The 21,398-nt window shown below is 40.0% G+C and overlaps 2 protein-coding genes across 7 annotated transcripts in view; one reads left to right on the forward strand and one right to left on the reverse strand.

The window, feature by feature from the left end:
• Window positions 1-1,307, reverse strand: part of nhlrc2 (NHL repeat containing 2) — a 93,267-nt gene extending 91,960 nt beyond the window's left edge. For 4 of the 6 annotated variants that reach the window (XM_072557378.1, XM_072557377.1, XM_072557376.1 and 1 more), the window contains exon 1: window positions 995-1,307. In XM_072557378.1, coding sequence (XP_072413479.1) covers window positions 995-1,142 — 148 coding nt within the window. In that variant the 5' untranslated portion in view covers window positions 1,143-1,307. The remainder of the gene's footprint in view (window positions 1-994) is intronic. The other 2 variants (XM_072557380.1, XM_072557379.1) reach the window with 1 other exon arrangement.
• A 67-nt stretch (window positions 1,308-1,374) lies between these two features.
• The window catches only part of dclre1a (DNA cross-link repair 1A (PSO2 homolog, S. cerevisiae)), a 72,645-nt gene continuing 52,621 nt past the window's right edge, over window positions 1,375-21,398 (forward strand). The window contains exon 1 of the mRNA XM_072557372.1: window positions 1,375-1,895. Coding sequence (XP_072413473.1) covers window positions 1,436-1,895 — 460 coding nt within the window. The 5' untranslated portion in view covers window positions 1,375-1,435. The remainder of the gene's footprint in view (window positions 1,896-21,398) is intronic.

Genomic DNA, 21,398 nt, shown 5'->3' on the forward strand with positions numbered 1-21,398 from the left:
GGAGTTAATTTGCTAATCAGTTAGCACTCATTTTTGTGTACTATAAATTATTGTGATCTTTGAAATTTGACATTCTTGCAATTGTGCCAGAGTAAACTCTAATTGGACTCATCTGCCAAATGTGTGGAAAAACAAAAAAAAAGTGTTATTTTCTGAACAGGTTAAAATGAAGCCAGATACTACAATAAGCGAATTAGTACAGTACTTGCACACAGAGTAATTTATACTTTATTGAAGTTAAGATAAAATGAAACTACAGCTAAATTCCCACGAAAAACCTCCTCGCCCTGTTTAGTGACGTTTCACCTTTTAAGGTCAATTCTACAGAATTTGTTATTCGGTGTCTCTTCCCTCTCCCTCATGGGGGTGATATGGAACAGATACTAGCAGCTTTTGCGCAAAGCACCAGACGACTGATGCTGCTATCACATTTTGCGCAGACACATTTACAGGAAGAGGTTATGTAGTGTTAATGGACAAGACGAGAGATACAGCGTGTAATATTTTACGACTAAGCGCAGAAGGAACAGTGCGTCTTCTTTTCAATCTGTACAGATACACGGAGACATTGGGTGAACAGGAAACCTTAAAAGCAACATATTATCTCGCAATAACGTAGGGTATTCATGGATGATGTTACTTTTAAAGTTTCCTGACCATGAATTTAAATCTGTACAGATATATGCAAAGACGTACAGATTTGATTTCAATTAGTCTGATGTCAGACAGGAACATGATAACTTGCAAAGAAAAACTTTACGGAAACTTTCAACAACGGAAGCCCAGTATACTTTTAAAGAAAAATAAATGATTTTTCTATTTTTTTCTGTCCCATGTGACTCCAGTATATGAAAAGTACACTGCCAGACGATTGTGACATATATCCCCACTTAAGCTCCAATTCAGGTACAGGGCGACCCTCTTAAAAACCAGCAAGCCCGATTCATCGCTTCCTTCCTTTGTGATGTCCTGGAGAAAGAGGGGAACTTTTTACCTTCAGCAAACTCAGGGGCTTTTAATTCGGTCTCCCCGCCATCTATCTTTCCAAGATATTGAAGGATGAGTTGTTCTTTCTGGATTTGGCCAGCAGCTTCCAGTAGTGCGGCTTCCAGTTGAGCCTGAGCTCCAGAGACACCCGCCATAGCAACGACCGTGTAGACTGCAAGTCAAGAACAGTGGCGCCGATCACCACATTCGCTACGCTACTCGCGCATCACTTAAACTTTAATTGTGTTTAAAATCATATGTGTCTCTACATTTGCCACAAATGCATACCGTAACTCAAACATAACCCAATATTTTTTTTGTTGTTTTCGTTGTTGCTGAATTGCGGCGAGAAATGGTGTCGAATTTGCGGATCTGAGTTGGAGGGTTTGGGGAGCTCGAGCACTGGGTTTTAACGGCTCGGCGTTCCTTTCCCGCTCGCGGCTGCGCTATGAGCGCCGAGGAAGCGGCTATCTGGGGCTATCAGTCCGTCGGGAAACGGAGGCGGCCTGCAAATACCACAGAAGCCGGCGGTAGTCCTCCCCGTGCTCATGCAGGCGGGGGCAAGTCTGCCCGGCTGAGGAGCCGGGTTAAAGGAGCCAGATCACGGCGCCACTCTCAAAGGGTGTCCATTGATCAATCGCCGAGAGGCGTGAGGGCAGCCCCTGGTCAGGAAATGCCCTCTCCTGCATCAAATGCCAGCAAGTCATCTCCGCAGCAAGCGGCACGCATACCATTGTCCAAGGTTGAATTCCCTAATGCCTCCGAAGGCAAACAAATCCCCACAAAGGCCAAGCCTGCCCATGACGGCTACTGCCCAATCTGTCAAATGCCCTTCTCCTTATTGCTGATAGAAACCCCCCGGTGGCATGTTGCAGAGTGTTTGGAAACTCCAGGTTGCACAGATATTGGTGAGTTGATAAATAGGTGCGAGTTTTGCAGCCTTGATTTTTTTCAATGTATGAAGGTGAATTTTAACAATGTTAAGTCAATATTTACTAATTCATTAAAATGGATGTGTTTATGTATTGATTAGATTTGTTTTTTTTTCTTTGTATTGGCATTAATATAACATCTTTAACAGTAAAATTGCCGAGGAGCATTATAGGACAAAAAGTGATAGCAAGGTACATAAGGAGATACTGGCATAGGTGACTGAAAACTTTTTTAAAAGACATCTTAAGGTTGGAATTAAAAAGGGATTTCGAAATCGTACTAAGACCATTGAAGAAACAGCTGTTTAAACATGGGTGAACAAAACTGGGGAAATATAAAAGCCAGAATAGGAGGGACATGGGACTTGTGGAGAATTGTAGAGCTGGAAGCATTCACAAGCCAATAAAAAGATTGCACACCTGGATGAGGAATTTTAAAATTATAGAATTGTCACATTGCAGTTATTACATCATATCTGCATCACTTTTTCTGAATGGGTGTTTCACCAAGTGCTATTCTGTTGCCTTGTTCCTATAATTTTGCATATTCTACCTTTTTAGGTAATGCATGAACAAAAAAGTCTCAATGCAGAGGCAAAGCTGGAGTTAGGTGATATCAATGATCTAGAAGTAGACAGTCTTTGTGATGAAGACAATATAGCTCAGTCAGGTAGAACATTAAAATTGCAGACATCTGCTGCAGTGTCAGAAAATTACTGGAAGATGGATAGAAATTGCCTAGGGACCAGAGGTTGTAGCAGGGACTGAAAGCAGTTAATTTGGTTGTAGACTTTTGGACCTTATTTACTTGGAGGCAACTTCTTGTCCAGTACTAGACGCTGGAAAAGCAGTTTAACGAAATTAAATGCAATGGAAACATTAAAAAGAAGTGATGAGCATTGACGGTATACATAATGGAATCTGATATGCTTTTGGATGACATAGAACAAAATTAGGAATGGGTCAAATGTAAATTTATGAGGCACTTAACAAGTAACAGTGAGAATTGGAAAATAAGCCATTTAAGATGATTCTGTAGCTGTGACTGGTTAAATAGAATCAAACTGGCCAAGGCCTGGATAACTGAGGAGAGACATTCAAGAAAAACAGTATGATCAGTTCTTTCAAAGGTTACAGGTAGGTCAAAAGTATATAAAATGTAAGTAGTCCAAGGGTATTTGGAGGAGAACAGAGATGATTTGTGATCAAAAAGGAGATAAAGGGCATAGCTGAGGTGCAAAATGAGTACTTTGCATCTATTTACACTAAAAAGATTTCTACCATTGTCAGAGTAAAGGAGAAGGTAGAAGAGAAATGTAGCTAGTTTTTTAAATAGATAAAGGGAAATATCTGAAGAAAATTTTCAGCATTCAGTGTAGAATAAAACATCAAATCTGAAGAGTTTGCATCCTAGGTTATCGAAGGAAGTAATAGTAGAGACCAAGGATTTTCTGACCACAGTCTTCCAATTATAGAAGAGAATGGAGCAAGAGCTCTGAAAGATTGCAAATATTATAAACCTGTTTCTTAAAAAAAGTAGAGATATTAAAACTGACATTTAAAGGCCAGTCTTCCTAGAAATCGTAATGGGGAGCATTTTAGAGACATTAATCTGAAACAAAATTTACTTGTGTTTGGAACAATATTGGTTAATAAATGAAATCCAGCAGAGCTAAATTGTGTTTGATGAGTTTGAAATGATAGAACGGTGGTTAAGGGCAGTGCAATCGATATGTGTATGGATTTTAAAAGAGATTTGATAGCAAAATTAAATACTTTGCGATTAAAGAGGCAGTGGTTGCGTGGATGCAATATTGCTTCAGGGGAGAAAGCAACTGATTGTGGTGAGCGTTTATTTGTCCTGGACCTGGACATGTGTAATTTCAAAGATTGTAGATGGCATGACACTTGAAAATATAGTAAACTGTGAGGAGAATAGTATTACACTTCCGGCAGATATGGACTAACTGATGAAATAAAAAATGTGGAAACTTAACAGAGAAATGTGAAGTGATTCATTTTGGTGGATATGTGAGGAGACACAATATAAACTGTTGCTTAATTTTAATGAGATTGCTTGTGGCAGGATAAGATGAGAAGCCAGTTAAAAAGCATATTCATTCCTTTAAGGCACAGAGTGCAAAAACAAGAAAGTTATGCTGAAATTTCATGAGACACTGGTTAGCTCCAATTGGGCCAATTCTGGGCACCACAATTTGGGAATGGTGTCAAGGAGTGCAGTAATGGCACCAATGATGAAAGATGAAGCTGCGTAGAGAGGTGTTTACCTTGCAGGAGAAAGGAGATTTGGTCGAGGTGTTCAAAATCGTGAAGCATTTTGAAAGAGTAATTGGCTATGGGTGACGTGAGGAAAGAAAATTATAATTTAGAATGCAGAATCAGTAATAACTTTCAAAAGAAAGTGCTTAATAGTCAGCGGAAAATTACAGATCTTTTGGATGGAATGCGACTGATCGTTTGATAATTTGTTTTTGTTTTGGATATGGTTGGAGTAGTACAGTCACAGCCAAGTCCTTGGATGGCTTGGATACACAGGAGAGAAGGAAGAAAAGTAAAAGAGCAGTGGTAATAAGAGTTTCAATAGTTAGGGAAAGGACAGGCATTTCTACGGCCGTGTACATGTCATAGGATAGTATATTGCCTACCTGGTCAAGAATGTCACAGAATGACTGCAGGACCTTCTTTTTCTGGGAGAGGGTGGGCAGCAAGAGACCATGGCCCATGTTGGTACTAGCAGTACTAGGGAGGAGGATGACGTCCTGAAAGCAAATTTTATGGAAATAAGGAGAGATTACAAAGCAGGATCACAATAAAAAGTATTCTCAGGATTATTCTAAGTCCCATGTGCTAGTAAGCATAGGAGCAGGAGAAATAAGCAACAGAAAACATGATTGGAGAATTAGTGTAGGCTGGAGAACATAATTTCTGAGGTGTTGGATTGGTTTTGGGGCACTTGGAACCCTGACGCAGTGTATGGGGTGCACTTAGGATTGAGAATAATATCTTTGCAAGGAGATTTGCTACTGCTATTGGCAAGGTTTAAACTAGATATGCAGGCGGAGAGGAACCAGGGAGAGATCCCTCGGACTGAAGGGAAGCAAAACTGGTAACGCTAAGTAGAAATGTAATTGGTGAAATTAGAAGCCCGACAAATCAAAAGCAAGCATCAAATTGCATCGGAATGCAGAATGAGGTTAAAAGGGCAGAATTAAAAACACTGTATCTGAATGCATGCAGCATTGACGGCAAGGTTGATTATTTGAAGACACAAATTAAGATACGGTTATTGAACTTGCCAGCGCAGAGATGCAGCTACAGGGCAAGTGCAATTGTAAACTGAATACAGGGGAACCTTGATTATCTGAACGATATGGGAGGGGAGTATTTTGTTCAGATAACCAAATGTTCAGATAATCGAATGCCAGATAACACAGTTTAGCCAAGCAGGAGGATCTTGCGATCTTGTTCGTCTAATTCAGAATTCGGATAATCGAGCTTCCTTTGTATCCTAAAATTTTTGTTATTTTGGAAGATATATACAAAAAGAGAGGCAGGGTAGTGCTCTTCATAAGGAATGAGATCAGTACGCTATTGAGAGGTGATATTAAATTGAAGGATTAAGATCTAGAATTGATCTAGATGGATCTAGGAAGTAGCAAGGGTCAGCAAACATTGGTTATTTATAGGCCACCAAACAGTAGTGGTAATCTTGGAAATAAAATAAATGAGGCAATTGAAGATCCAAGTAATGTGGATTGTACAGAAATAATTGGTGACATGAATTTACATATAGTTTGGAGAAACCTAACCAGTGCTAATACTATAAGATACAGCATTGAAATGTGTACAAAAGGGTTCTGAGGCAATAACCTAAGGATCGAGCTATTTTAGATTTAGTATTGTGTAATTAGAAAGAACTAATTAATAACTTGCATAAAGGAGCTTTGGGAAATAGTCACCATTATATGGTAGAATTTCATATGAAGGTTGATTTGTGTTTATTCTTGACCTAGGTCTTACAATCTGAAAAGAGGAATCTTTGAAAGTATGATGAGAAAGTTTGTCAAGGTGGATTGGGAAAGTACACTAAAAGATTTGATGTTGACAGAGAATGGTAGCGTTTAAAGAAGTAACTACATAGTCTTCAACAGATATGCATTTTTCAAACACACAAACACTCATTGAGAAAGCTGAATAAACCATTGACGTACAATCTCATAGAAACTTAAGGGATAAACAGAGAGGATGCAAGAAGGATGTTTCCCCTGGCTGTGGAGTCTAGAACCGATGATCACAGTCTCAAAATAAAAGGCAGGCTGTTAATGATGGAGATTAGTAGGATGCTGACTCAGAGGATAGTGACTCTTTGAAAGTAATTATCCCTGAGGGCTGCGGAGGTTGAGCCACTAAATAAACTTCAAGACAGAGATTGATAGATTTTCATTACTAATGACTTCAGTAGATGTGGGGATAGCACAAAATATAGGGCTTTGACGTAGATGATCAGGCATGATCTAAAATGACAGAGAAAATTCAAGGGGCTGAATTACTCCTGTTCCAATGGCTAACCTTTGCAGTAGACCAAAAGAAGTGCTTTTTAAGGATGTCAGAGAAAGTAGTAAACCTGAAGTTTGGGAGTAATTTAGGTCCCAACAAACAATTCCCAAGGAACCGATAAAGAAAGGGAAACGAGAATATGAATGTAAGCTAACGAGAAACACAAAGGTGGCCTGGAAACTTTAGGTATATAAAAAGAAAATGTTAACTAAGAAAAATATGAAGACAGGAGAATTTATAGTGGAGAACAGAGAAATGGCTATGCCAAACAATTACTTTGTCCCTGTCTTCACGGAAGATTAAGAAAATCTCTAATAAATGCAAGGCAACCAAGAGGCTTATGAAACTGAGGAATTGAAAGAAATGAATCTTAATAAAGAGTAGTCCTCGAACAGCTGACTGGTTTGAATGTTAGTAAATTCCCTGGACCAGATAAGCTACATCCAAGAGTGTTTAAAGAGATGGCTATAGAGTTAATGAATCATTGGTGATTATTTTTCATAATTATATAGATTCTGGAAAGGTTCCTGCAGACTGGAAAGGAGCAAATGTAATCCCACTATTTAAGAAGGGAGGTATAGTGATTATAACAAGGTCACCAGCTGGACAAATTATAGAATATAAGTTTCTTATTGGGGCAGTTAATCGGTCCAATCAGGGAGACCAGGCTGACAGAAAAGAATAGGAGTGTCAAAAATAAAAAAAAATAGGGGTGTCAGGCATCCTGTTCGCTCTGAGGGAGTTGGATCAGTGTCAAGGATTCTCCATGTGTAAATAGGGGTGACTTGATGATGAGATACTGGCCTCTGTGGAATTTTTTCATTGGTGGCGAGAGTGCGATTAATGATGTAACCATGCAAAAACACCTAATAGCTGAAGCCCAACTGGACTTCAAGCAGACACTACAATTAGCTTTGTCATTGTAAAATGCGGCAAATGGAGCAAGTGAGTTATAGGATATTCCGATGGAAGTGGACATCCTTATCAGTCCAACTGAGCTTGAGGAATACCACTTGAGTGAAGGTAATCTCATAACCTCACTCAGGACATATCCTGAACAGAGGAACTCTAGGCCAGCCCAAAGCAGAACCCCACAACAAAGCCAAGCCTCAGGCATATGGTTAAAATTTTCGTCAGGACCTTGGCTGGCAAGCCATTGTAGTTGCTGCCAGTGTGCGAACTCGAGACAGCCAAAAAAAATGTTCCATTCAACCTAAACTGAGTAAGAGAACGCGTGGACGGTGTCCAGGAGAGTGTGCACCCTACAAGGTCAAACTGCACCTGGTTTGGAGCAGTTAAATCGTTTAGCAACATCCAAATCCAGAATTAATCAAAATAAACATCTGGTTAGGTGGTCACCCAGTTTCAATGGAGATCAATACCAGCGCTGCCATTTCAGTGATCACACAACCAGTATTCAACAAAATGAGTGTTTGGTGGGCAGCCTGGTGGCTCAGTGGTTAGCACTGCTGCCTTCTAGTACTAGGGACTTGGGATTGATTCCTGCCTTGGGCGACTGTCTATGTGGAGTTTGTGTGTTCCCCTGCTGTCTGTGTGTGTTTCCTCTGAGTGCTCCGGTTTCCTCCCACAATCCAAAGATGAACAGGTCAGGTGAAGTGGCCATGTTTCAGGGATATGTAGGTGAGGTGCTTTAGTCAGGAGTAAACACAGAATATAGGGTAGGGGAATTGGTCTGAGTGGGTTACTCTTTGGAGGGTCAGTATGGACTTGTTGGGACAAATGGTCTGTTTCCACAGTGTAGGGATTCTATGATGGATGATGAAAATTTGCTCCACACTCCCACCCTTGAATTTGCCCAAGATCTCGGCTAGACTGAGGACTTCACCAGGGAACCGTTACAGATTAAGGGTACAAGTTCGGTTCCAGTCTCTTATGAGGAGAAGCTAGTTTAACTTTCATTGTTTGTAGTAAAAGGGTCAGGCCCCAGCTTGATGGGGCAATAGGTTGAGGAAGGTTTAACTAGTCTCGTCAACATTTTCGATTAGCAAATGTCTGCCTGAGTGAAGTCTCAATTAAATACCCTGAAGTATTTTCAGAAAGGTGTAGTTAATAAAGGAGCCAAGGTCACTTTGCATGTTGACCAGGAAACAAGTGCACTATTCTGCAAGGCCCACCCAGTGCCATTTGCCTTAAGGACACAAGTAGAGGCAGAAATCAGAAGACTGGAAAGCAAAGGAATCATCAGACCCAGTCAAGTTTGCAGCACTGGCCATCCCAATTGTGAAGCCCATTGGTTTAGTTTGCCTTTGTGGGAATTTTAAACAAACAGTAAACCACTTTCCACAGCTGGATAAATGCCCAATCCCTCACATTTATTTACAAAGCTGGCAGGGGTGCTGTCCTTCACAATGCTGGACGTGAGCCATGCATACTTGCGATTGTGGTTAGTTAAGGATTCGCAGAAGTATGCTGCAATTAATATCCATAAGGGTTTATACCAATGTACAAGACTGCCATTTAGAGTGTCGTCATCCTTTGCAATTTTTCCGTGAATGATGGAGAGCATTTTACAAGGTCTGTCCCAGGTCACCATTTATCTAGATGATATGCTAATAACAGGGGAAAACCAATAAGGAACAATTTCTTAGCCATTTCTGCCAGGTGGGCGTTACCTTAGGAGGGAAAAATACGTGTTCCAGGCACCCCAAGGGACCTACTTGGATCATAAAGTTTATACCACTGGAAGATAAAGTGAGGGCAATTGAACGTGCCCTAGCTTCCATGTCTTTACCGGAGTTTAGGTCTTTCCTTGGTATGGTGAATTATAATGGAAAGTTCTTACATAAACTGGCCTTCCTGGCACCTTTAAAAAAGGGTCAGCCTTGGAGATAGTTGCATAGATACAGCTATCACCCTCTAAGGTATTGGCACACTATGATCCCAAGCAAGGCCTGTATTAACATGCAATGCCTCCCTGTACAGTATTGGGATGATATTAACTCATAGATGGACCAAGGGAGAGGAATGCTCAATAGTGTGTCCATCCAGGACTTTGGCTAATGCAGAGCGTAAATATGCTACGATAGAGAAGGAAGGTTTGGTGGCCATATTTGGAATCAGGAAGTTCCAGCAATACCTTTACGAATGTAAATGTGTAAGAAAATTGGACCACAAACCCCTACTATGTCTACTTAAAGAGGACACCGCCCTGCGCCCATAACTTCAGGTTGAATTCTGCAGTGGGCTGTAATATTAAGTGAGTATAAATTACAATTTGGAACACCATCGGGGGCCAAGTAGCAAATGCAGATATGTTGAGCCGCTTCCCTCTGGCAGATACACCACATGTGGCACTGCAAGAGCCCGTAATGGTTTTAAGTTTTCTGGATACACTTCAAGTCAAAGCTGACAATATCATACCTTGGATGCAGAAAGATCTAGTGCCGACAAAACTGAAACAGCTTGTGATGAGGAGGAAAATCAATGGGCCGTCACAACCAGAATTGAAAGTTTTTTTGTATTTGGAGAGATCAGATCACAGTAGAGGATGGCATATTATTATGGGGAGTAAGAGTGATTGGCCCAAGCAAAGGTCACCGCTACACACTGCATGAACTCTGTCAGGGTCATCCAGGGGTTTCCAAAATGAAGATTTGAGAAGTTTTGTCTGGTGGGACGATATTGGATACAGACGTAGGTGTGTTGATGGGGCAGTGCCCAGAGTGCCAACAAGGACAAAAGTTACCGCCAGCAACTTCCTCACATTATTGGGAATGGCTAGGTAGACCCCATACTTGGTTACATGTCAGTTATGCAGGTCCTTTCATGAGATCAATGTTCTTAGTCATTGTGGATGTCCTCTCCAAGTGGCTGGAAGTGCATAGAGTTCATTCGTCAAACACTGGGATTACAATTGTGCATCTTTTGCAATACACAGACTCCTGGATGTGTTGGTCACAGATAACTGTGAATTTATCAGTAGGGAATTCAAATATTTCCTGAAGTTGACTGGCATTCAACAAGTAAGGACAGCTCCATACTACTCATCATCAAGTAGTCTGGCAGAAAGAGTAGTCCAAAGTTCAAAGGCAAACTTAAGAAACAGCCTACAACTTCACCACATACCAAATCATCCCAGTTCCTATTTGATTATAGGACTATCACTCGTGCAACTACAGAGATAGCTGCAGCAGACTTTTCTAATGGGTCGAAGACTCTGCACCTGGTTAAAACTGATTTTCCTGAACTTGGGGAAGAGGGTAAAACAGCATCAGGATCACAGTGTTGGACACAAGACTCCACTAAGCTAGAGAGACAGTTTACTTCAGTGGACCAAGTTTGGTGTAGGAACCACAGGAATGCCCTGCATGGATAAGAGGTAAGGTCCGTTGGTGTATAAAGTTCGTGTAAGTGCGACAGTCCTGAACAAGCGCATGGACCATTTGAAAGCTGCAAACTTGCAAACAGTATGGGAACAAAATAGCCGTTCTGACTATTCTGGAGCCCATGGGTTCTTGCTCTCCGTGAAGTGTTGGAATTTGAGATGGACACAACGGATGTCACCTCTTTGACGCCTTTGCCTCCTGAAGAAGAGAATGAATTTCTTCCGAGAAGCTCTGGATGTAAGAGGTGCGCTACTGTGCATTATACACTACCTGTACCTGAGGCAGAGTTAGACCCGGTGCTAAAACACCCCAGGAGGAAATACAAAAGAAGAGAGGGAGGAATATAGTGATTGTAATGAGGTGAGCCAGTTGGACTCATAGAGCATAAGTACCCTCATTGGGGCTGGCAGATAAGAATAGGAGGCACCATGGGTGCTGGGGGGAAAAAAAGAAGAAAAAAAGAACAGGAGTAGTTGATCACACAGCATTGCCTTTTGTGAAGGGCACTGCTTGTCACTGGCCACTCAGGTGTTTTCCTATCTTCCTGGTGGTGGAAATTGAATAAAGATTCGTACACCTTGTGTCTCTCACTGTGTCTCACAGCTGCACACACACAACATGGGTGCTGGGGAAAAAATAAGAAAAAGAAAAAAAAATGAATTTAAAAAAAAAGAACAGTAGTCGTCCACGGGCCAGATGGTGCATTGGGGTGGGTGAGAGCCCAATGGTACATAGCAGCAGACCGAGAGCCAGAAGGCAGGTACCCGTCCTCAGTGGTGTCAACCTGGGCGGGTACCGGGGCGGGCTGTCCTAGAGGTGGTTGAAAGGTGTGTCAGGGTGGACTGAGAACTGGAAGGGACATGGGGTGGACCGAGAGCCGGAAGGTGGGTAGGGGCGGGCTGCCTTAGAGTGGCCTGAAGGTGGGAGGGATGGGGGCTTGCTGGGTCTGTATTGTCTGCACTTTTTTAAATGTAACTGGATTGTCTGATGTGTAAAGGTTATTGTTGCTGTCTTTTTATATTTGAAACTGGGATTGTGGTTTGTCCTCATTTCCCTGTAAACTGGTTGAACGGTAGGGTTTGGGGCCTGGCTTTGCTGCTCCTCTCCCTTGTAAAATTGCAGTTGTATACAGCTGTAAATGTTAACTTTTTTTTTGTAAACTGTTTTGTAATTTGTTTAATAAAATTTAAAAAAAGAACAGGAGTGCAGGGTAGTCCACGGGCCAGATGGTGCATCGGGGTGGGTGAGAGCTCAATGGTACATAGTGGCGGACCGAGAGCCAGAAGGCGGGTAGGCCATCCTCGGCGGTGTCACTCTGGGCGAGTACCGGGGCGAACTGTCCTAGAGGTGGTCGAAAGGTGTTGAGGGTGGTTAGTGAAGCCGGAAAGTGGGTAGGCCGTCCTGACCGCTGTCACCCTGGGTGGGTACCAGAGCAGGCTATCCTAGGGGTGGTCGAAAGGTGTGTCAGGGCGGACCAAGAACTGGAAGGGACATGGGGTGGACCGAGAGCTGTGAGGTGCGTAGGGGTGGGCTGTCTTAGAGTGGCCGAAAGGTGGGAGGGACGGGGGCTTGCTGGGTCTGTATTGTATGCACTTTTTTTTATGCAATTGGATTGTCTTTTTATGTACAAATGTCATTGTTGCTGTCCTGTAATGTTTGAAACTGGGATTTGAGGTTTGTCCTCATTTCCCTGTAAACTGGTTGAACGGTATATAATCTATACAATCTATATAAATGATTTAGCTTTGTGGATGAGTTGTAATATTTCCAAATTCGCTAAATGCACACAACCAGGTGGGAATTTAAGTTGTCAGAAAAACGTAAGGAGGCTGCAAAAGGATTTAGATAGGCTACGTAAATGGACAAAAAATGGCAGTTGGAATATAATGTGAAAGGGTGTGAAGTACAGGAAGACCGAATATTTCTCGATTGGCCTAGTTTTGCTGCTCCTTTCCCTTGTAAAATTGCTGTTGCTTTGTATACAGCTGTAAATGTTAACTGTTTTTTGTAAACTGTTTTGCAATTGTTTAATAAAATAAAAAAAAGAACAGGAGTGCCTGACATTCTGTTCACTCTGAGAACTGGATCAGTGTCAAGGACTCTCCATGGTTAAATAAAGGGTGACTTAATGATGGAATACTGGCTTCTGTTTAGTTATTTCAGGTGGGGGAAGGTGTATGTTTGACCTAGATGGTAGGAAAAATATTCAAATCCATATATATTCAAATCACGGATAAATTTTATTGGCATGGATGTTCATCTAAGTGGACTCTTCAAAAATAATGTTACTATTGGGCATTCATTTATGAAAGGAAGTCATATTTGACAAATCTATTGGAGTTTTGCAGATATTACTGGCCGCAAGAATAAAGGAAGATCCAGTGGATGTGTGTTTGGATTGTTAGAAGAATTTAAATAAGGTCCGTTATGGGAGATTAGTAAAAGAGTTAGGGTGTTTGAGGTTGGAGGTAATGTCCTAGTAAGGATTGAGAATTGGTTAAAAGATACAAACTAGAGAGTGGGTACAAATCAGTCATTCTATAAATGGCAAGCAGTTATCAGTTGAGGCATCTTGTTCACAATCTATATAAATGATTTAGCTTTGTGGATGAGTTGTAATATTTCCAAATTCGCTAAATGCACACAACCAGGTGGGAATTTAAGATGTCAAAAATGTAAGGAGGTTGCAAAAGGATTTGGATAGGCTACATAAATGGACAAAAAAATGGCAGCTGGAATATAATGTGAAAGGGTGTGAAGTACAGGAAGACAGAATATTTCTCAATTGGTGACGACTTGGAAAGCTGGTGTCCTTGGCATGCGAGTACAACTTATTAGAAAAACAAATCGTATGTGGACTTCATCACAAATGGATTTGAGTACACAAGTGAAGATGCTTGCTGAAATTGTACGTGCCTTGGCGACCTGCAACTCATGTATTGCATACAGTTTTGCTCTTCCTATCTAGGAACATTAAACTTGCTGTAAATGGAGTACAGTAGAGATTCACAAGGCTCAGGAATCTAATTTCAGGGGCAGCAGAAAACAGGACAACTATGACTGCTCCCCCTTCTCAATGCAGCACTGAGAGTGTTGTATTTAAGTGCATGCAATATATGAAACAAGGTGAACTTATGGTGCAGAAGGAAACAGGCAGGTATGATGTTGTGGTTATCACAGAGACGTGACTGCAAAGGGTTTGGGGCTGGGAATTATATATATAAAAGGTACTCATTCTGCCAAAAAGACAGGCATATGGGCAGAAAGAGCAGGGTTGCCTTGTTGGTAGAAGATGAAATTAAATTGATAGCAAGAAGCAACATAGAGTTAGAAAATACAGAATCTGTGTGGCGGAGTTGAGGAATTGCAAAGAAATAATAACCCTGAAAGAAGTTGTGTACAGGCCTCCTAGCAGTGGTAAGGATGTGGGGAAGAAAGTAAATCAGGAGACAGAAAAGGCATTAAAGAAAGGCACTATTACAGAAATCATGATAAACTTGAATATGTAGGTGGACTGGGAAAATAGAGGAATTTGGGGGATGTCTATGAAATTTTTATTTTTGGAGCAACTTGTGGTAGACCATTGCAAGGAACAGGCAGTTCTAGATTTGGTGTTGTTGTTGAGGTGTACCTTAGGGGGCTGAAGGTGAAGGAACCAGTAAGAGGCAGTGACCAAAATATGACACAATTCATCCTGCAACTTGAGGGGGAGAAGCTGGAATCAGATGTAGCAGTATTACAATTGAGTAAAGGTAGCTACAATCTTGATCGGTTGCGCCAATGGACCGAGGAGTGGTAGATGGAGTTTAATTTAGATAAATGTGAGATGTCGAAAAGTGTGGCGCTGGAAAAGCACAGGCATGTGAGATGCTGCATTTTGGAAAGGCAAATCAGGGCAGGACCTATACACCTAAGTCCTGGGGAGTGTTGCTGAACAAAGAGACCTTGGAGTGCAAGTTCATAGTTCCTTGAAAGTGGAGTCGCAGGTAGATAGGATAATGAAGAAGGCATTTGGTACACTTTCCTTTATTGGTCAGAGCATTGAGTCTTTGAGTTGGGAGGTCATGTTGCGGCTGTACAGGACATTGGTTAGAATTGACATATTGTGTGCAATTCTGGTCTCCCTCCTATAAGAAGGATGTTATGAAACTTGAAATGGTTCAGAAAAGATTTACAAGGATGTTGCCTGGGTTGAAGGGTTGTATTTAACAATAGGGAGAGGCTCTTTTTCCTGGAACATCAGAGACTGAGGCGTGACCTTATAAGGTTTATAAAATCATGAGGGGCATGGATAGGGTAAATAGACAAGGTATTTTCCCTGGGTTGTGGCAGTCCAGAACTAGAGGGCATAGGTTTATGGTGAGAGGGGAAAGGTTTAAAAGGGATCTAAGAGGTAACTTTTTCATGCAAAGGTGGTGTATGTTTGGAATGAGCTATCAGAGGAAGTGGTAGAGGCTGCTACAGTTACAGCATTTGAAAGGCATCTGGATAGATACACGATTGGAAGGGATTATAGGTGGGCCAAGTGCGAGCAAATGGGACTAGATTAAGTTAGGATATCTGGTCAGCATGGACGAGTTGGGCCGAAGGGTCGGTTTCCGTGCTGTGCATCTCTATGACTCTAATCCCTGAAATTGTGGGATTTGCTTCTGAGGAGACATTGAGCAGACCGGATCTGCATTCTCTCGAGTTTCAGGAATGAGAGGTGATCTCCTTGAAACATTCACAATTCCTACAGGATGTGACAAGATGGATGTGGTTAGGATGTTTTCCCTAGTGATGTTTGTGAACCAGGGCAATACTCTCAGAATAAGGGATAAGCTTTTTAAGCCTGACATGACGAGGGTTTTCTATACTCAGTGCATGGTAAATCTTTGGAATTCTCTCCTCAAGCAGGCTCTAATGAGCATGCACAACATAGAAATCAATAAATCTTTGGAGACTACTGACATCAAGGGACATGGAGACAGCGTGGCAAAGTGGTATTGAGTTGGATGATCAGCCATAATCTAATTAAAAGGTGGAGAAGGCTTGATGGGTTAAATGGTTTACCACTGTTCCTATTACTGAAAACTGGTGCTGATGCTGTGTGTGGAATGTCTTCCTGTTGTGTTGTTTAATTTTATGATTATAAGGATTATGATAGATTGTGGTAACAGCATTGTTGTTGTGCGTACAGAAGCAGTTCAAAAAGGCAGCTCACCATCACATTCTCAAAGAGGTGAGCAACAAATACTTCAGCCAGTGAAGCCATATCCCCATGTATGAATTGTAAAAAAGTTACAATGTCTTCGGAAGTAATTTATAATTACAAAAAGTCAAATCAATATTGCATTGATCAGAAGTCTGACAGGAAAGTTCAAACACTAAGTTGCAGGAGAGATCGGCACACATTTAGGAGGTGAACGCATCAGTCTTGGACAATGGAGAGCAAAGACTGGTTAGAATTGTGTTTGAAATTGCCAGGTGATTCTGCTTATGAATGTGCATGATGTATTTGCTGGCATATTGGTAGAGGAGGATCTTAGCCATAATGTTATTCTTCCTGATTTCCCCAAAAATGCACTTCCGAGAAATTCAATGGATAGTAATCAACAAATTGATTGTTAGCCCAGGGATAAAAACTAATTGCTCAAGATTAGCAAGCTTGGGATAAAATTTGAGACCTTTCTGGTCTCTACCAATCACCCATATTCAGGTGTTCCCCTTTTTCTTGATCCATTGGGAAACCTCAAACTTTTTTGATAGTAACTTACTCTAATTAATAACTTAGAGGCTTACTTCTAACTCACCAAAACCTTCCAACATCTACAAGGCACAAATCAGTTATGCCCCGGAATAGTTAGAATTTGTTTGAATGAATGCAGCTATGACAATTCACAAGAAGCTCAATGCCGTTCAAGACAAAATAATCTGGTACTTTTGCATCTCATACACTGATCTAGAAGTTCATAAATGAAGTACTGTGCGTTTAATTCCCATCACCTAGAAAGGCAAAGACAACAAATGCACGGGAACACCACTGCCTCCTTTCCTTTGTGAAACCATGTATTATCTTGACTTAAGTAGCTCATATCATTATTCCTTGAACTGCAGTTGAATAAAAATCCTAGAAACTGATACCCAACAGCACTGTGGTAGCACCTTCAATGCATGGGCAGCACCAAGTCAAGAAAGCAGGCCACCATCAACTAATCAAGCAGCGAATGGTGGTTAACAAGCACTGGCCCTGGCAACCATATCCACATTCCCATTAATGAAAATTCAAGTGTTTTTTCTGTGGTTTTTGAGTGAAACACTAATTTGTCGTGAAATGGGAAGAATTTTACCCCAGGTATTAAGACTCAGTTTATTTGCCACAGCAGCCTTACATCTGGTAGAGTGAGGATTATCATCCAATCAATCTTCCCTGGTTTCAAACCAAAAAACTGGAAAATAGCCAAAATAACCCACTTGATAATGTTGATTTTTTTCTTCAGGGGAATTGTTTACTCCTGTATTAATTAAGAAATAAATGCAGCCAAAATTTTGCTTCACTGGAATGCTAACTGTATTGCTTCTCTTGGTTATTGGACAGTTTACAAGGCTTGTTATTTGATCTGAAAGTGTATAATTAACTTACCAAAATTATCTAGTATTTAAAATCCAATAATAAATGCTAGATTTTCTAGACAGCTCCTGATTTCTGACATGTTGATATATTATATGCTGTATGGAGGTTAGGCGTTTCTAGAGGTGAATCTAAGTAGCATATTAGCCAGGGGAATTGTAAACTAGGAAAATGGATACATTTAAAGTGTATTCTGCCTCAAAAATAAAGTCAGCTTGTGACCAAGACTTAGGCAGAATAAAATTCTGCTTTTCTCTGTAAATGCGGAGACTGTCTGCAGGTAATCAGGCAACAGATCACTGAACCACTACTGTCAACACTGTATGTTTCCTTTATTGAAAATATTACTGTGGGAACTGTCGATGGTATTTGATACTTTTATCACCAGTTTCCAGCAAACCAAAGGACTTATTTTCACTCTGGTTTGCTGTGGAGATAATGAGTAAACATGAACTGGTAAATCACATTAATAATATTTTGAAATGCGTCATTGGCATGATGTAATATATGAAGTTTGACATTTTTCTCAACCCTGAAAATAAATAAGAGATAAAATGTTGTAATTTGGTTAGATGTTTGCTAATTGGTAAGAAAGAAAAAAAACGAGCGGTGTGATATTAGAGTGCAGGTTCAAATTTAACATAATGGATGGTTCAAACAGTTGTTAGGAAAGCTAGCTGAAGCACATTAAAACAATATCTTGGCAATTGTCTGTCTGTGGGGTTCTAACATTCATCGAATAGCTGTTGGAGGAATCTCTGAATTATAGCCCAAGTGATTGATGTGTAAAGGGAGGAAGCATCTTTTTGGCACTTTTCTTACAACTCAAACATAAGACCTTGCACAAACTCAGATGTAAAGCTTTTCTAAAGCCAAATTATTTGGTGTAGCCTATACTGTCCTTAGTCTATTCTTGTAAATAATGCATGAGTTAGGAGTGGAAGGGCTAGAGGAAAGTTGAATAGCATGATTGATTTGATGCTACTCCATAATTAAAGTTGAGTTGTAAGATGACCTAATGTGTTTTCTAATTGTAATATGAATGGGTGCAATATATTACAAGCCTCTTATTTATAGCACCAAGTCAACTTGACTTTAACTTTTGACTTTTTCATGCTACATTTTGTACATTAAATTTGTAAGCCTACAAAACAGGAACAATACTTCTCTTCCAGAAAATATGTTGCAATGAAGGAATTAATATTTGACAGATATTACTTTATATGGCAGAATTTTCAACCCACAAAAATTAGCTGATACTCCCATTTCAACTTAGTGCATTCTTTTTTTAAAGGTTCAGATCACAGCTGATGTTTTTCAAAGCACAGTGCCAAGAGTTTGGGTGAGCCTTGATATTACTAATGTGCTGCATTATTCTGTATAGGTTCAACAGATAAATGGGTGAAGATGTTAACAATTAGATAACTCTCTCCCATTGCCAAGATTGTTATTTTGAAGCCTATTATAAAATAATCCATCTAAAGTACAACACTATCTACAATGATACAAAGAATAAGCCCCATAAGCGTATGTAGTAAGTTGTCTTTCTCCTGTACTTCAGTTTAAGGTTTGATATTGAATAAAGCTATGCTAAGCACTAATATTGCTACTTGTATTAAATAGAACAGACGTGTTTCACTGACCTTCCATTTATGAAATAAATGTTTGTAATTTACAATGATACATGAGAGAATTTAACTATCATGGTAATTTGTGAAGTCAGGAATAAACAGGCAACTTTCATTTATGACAAAAGTAAAGCCTTTATTTAGTTGATCTTTAATATCTCTTATTCGAAAGATATTGCCATGTCCACTTACACTACCGTAATTCACATGTTTTTATCACATAACCCATGATTCCAGTAAGAAATTTTACAAATTTCATATGATTGTATTAGAAGTTAAAGGGCAGTTTGATTCAGCATATATAAAAGTAAATGAGCTGCTCAGACCAGCTAAAGGAGTGAACTAACAATTGAACTGGAGGAGATATTGCTAATGACAGGAGAGATAATTTGAATTTCTTTATGTTTCTCCTCTACTACTTGTAAGCTGAAGTGTTCTTTAAAATCTCTTCTTCCATTCCTTTTTGATGAATCCTGCAACAAGTTCCCCAAACCATCTGTTTCTGAGTTAATCTTTTAAGTTATCTATGTTATGATCCCAGACCAGATCATCGAATTTATGGAATGATCTGCCCAGGCGCCAGTAACCACTTTTCAAAGTGGAAATGCTGTGGGATCCCAAGTATTTACTAAAAAAAAGAGGTTCCATGAGGTTCCATGATTTTGAACAAACAGTCATACTATCATAAGAAATAGTAACAGGAGCCATTTGGCTCCTCTAATCTCAGTAGGATCACAGTTAATCTGACATTCCTCGCAGCACTTTCTGGCTCTTTCCTCATAACTTTTGATTTCCCAATTGATCAAGAATCCATCTGTCCCAGCTTCAAATGTATGAAAGGAAGCTGCCTCCATAGCTGTCTGTGACAAGAAGTTCCAAAGATTCTCAATCCTTTTAAAGAAGAAATTCCTCCTCAACTCAGTCTTATATTGGTGCCCCTTCATGCTTAGAGACTATACCCTCTGGGCCTAGCCTCTCCCATGATGGGAAACATCCTCTCAGCACTCAATCTGTCAAGCCCTTTAAGAATCCTAGATATTTCAACAATAACAATAAACATTGTTATACAGAGTTAGAATAGTAATACTATAGGTTTACAAAATATTTTTTCTAATATCCAGTTAGAATTTATCTAAGCTAAATTTGGTGTAATAGACAGACTGTTGTCAAAAACCTCGCTGAACATTTCAAATAGCAAGTGCAGTTAAGGCAGATTCTATAGATTGTCAGCTTTCTTAATCTGGAATGGAAACAAAAGAGGTTTTTATTACATTTTCCCCAAAGAAAAACTCCTATGGGTTTAAAACAGAAATAAGATTTATTGATGCATTGAAACCCAGGGTTGGGGTAATTATTACAACACATCAAACCACATAAGCATACCTGGAAGAGAAAAAGAAAGGAAAGGGGATTAATTAATAATAACTTGAAAATCAAAGGTATGAATTTTAACTGATATGATTTTTGTCAGTGTCTGGTGAAGATTCTTTTCTGAATGTGTTCAGATTCAGATGGGTACACTTGGCTAAACTTGCAGCAGTCCTTGTAAAGTTGTGAAGGCACAATAAGATGAGGTTGGTGTATAGACTTGGTCTACTTTTCCAGTGAGTACAAGATTTCTTTTGAAAACCACGTTCAGAAGAGTATAAAATTTGAAGCAAGATTGCTAAGTATACAATCCAGGTTTCTGTTGAGTGTCAACAGGCAGATCTGATGTTCGTAAACCTGAGGTTTTTAGCAGCCTGTGTTAACTCAATTCTTACAAGATGGAAACAATAGGACCTAGTGATTATCTCTCCAGATGCCAAGGGCATTTGATTATGTGATGAGATCATTAAGAAGTCACTTTTAACTTAAGAATTGGTTTCTGCTCTTCTCACCAGGCGTCTAGAATTTGCCTTCGGAGATAAATGAGAGTATTAATAGCTCTATAATTTTAACGAGGGGTAGACTTCCCTGCCCCTTGTGAAAACCTATTGTGTGACATTAATGGTAATCCATTAGTGCCCGTTCAGGTATAATGAGTTTCAAAAGCTTCTCTTTATTCTCAGTTCCTGCTGCTGTTTGTTTTTGATGTTGATTTGACAGCAATTTACACACACTGGAGGATGTGAGAGATTCCAGGATTAAGGCCATTTTAATTTTAAAATTGTACCTTTAAAACAATAGATTATCTATTTTCATGGCTTATTGATATGACAGCATTTATGGTAGACCAATTTTGTAACTGATCTACCATCATGTGAAATTTATCTTGATTCTTTTTAAAGTAGGAAAACCTTTTTGTGTCATTTTATATTTCATAGTGCTGCTTTAA

This window comes from Chiloscyllium punctatum, chromosome 38, assembly GCF_047496795.1.
Source record: "Chiloscyllium punctatum isolate Juve2018m chromosome 38, sChiPun1.3, whole genome shotgun sequence".
NCBI lineage: Eukaryota > Metazoa > Chordata > Chondrichthyes > Orectolobiformes > Hemiscylliidae > Chiloscyllium > Chiloscyllium punctatum.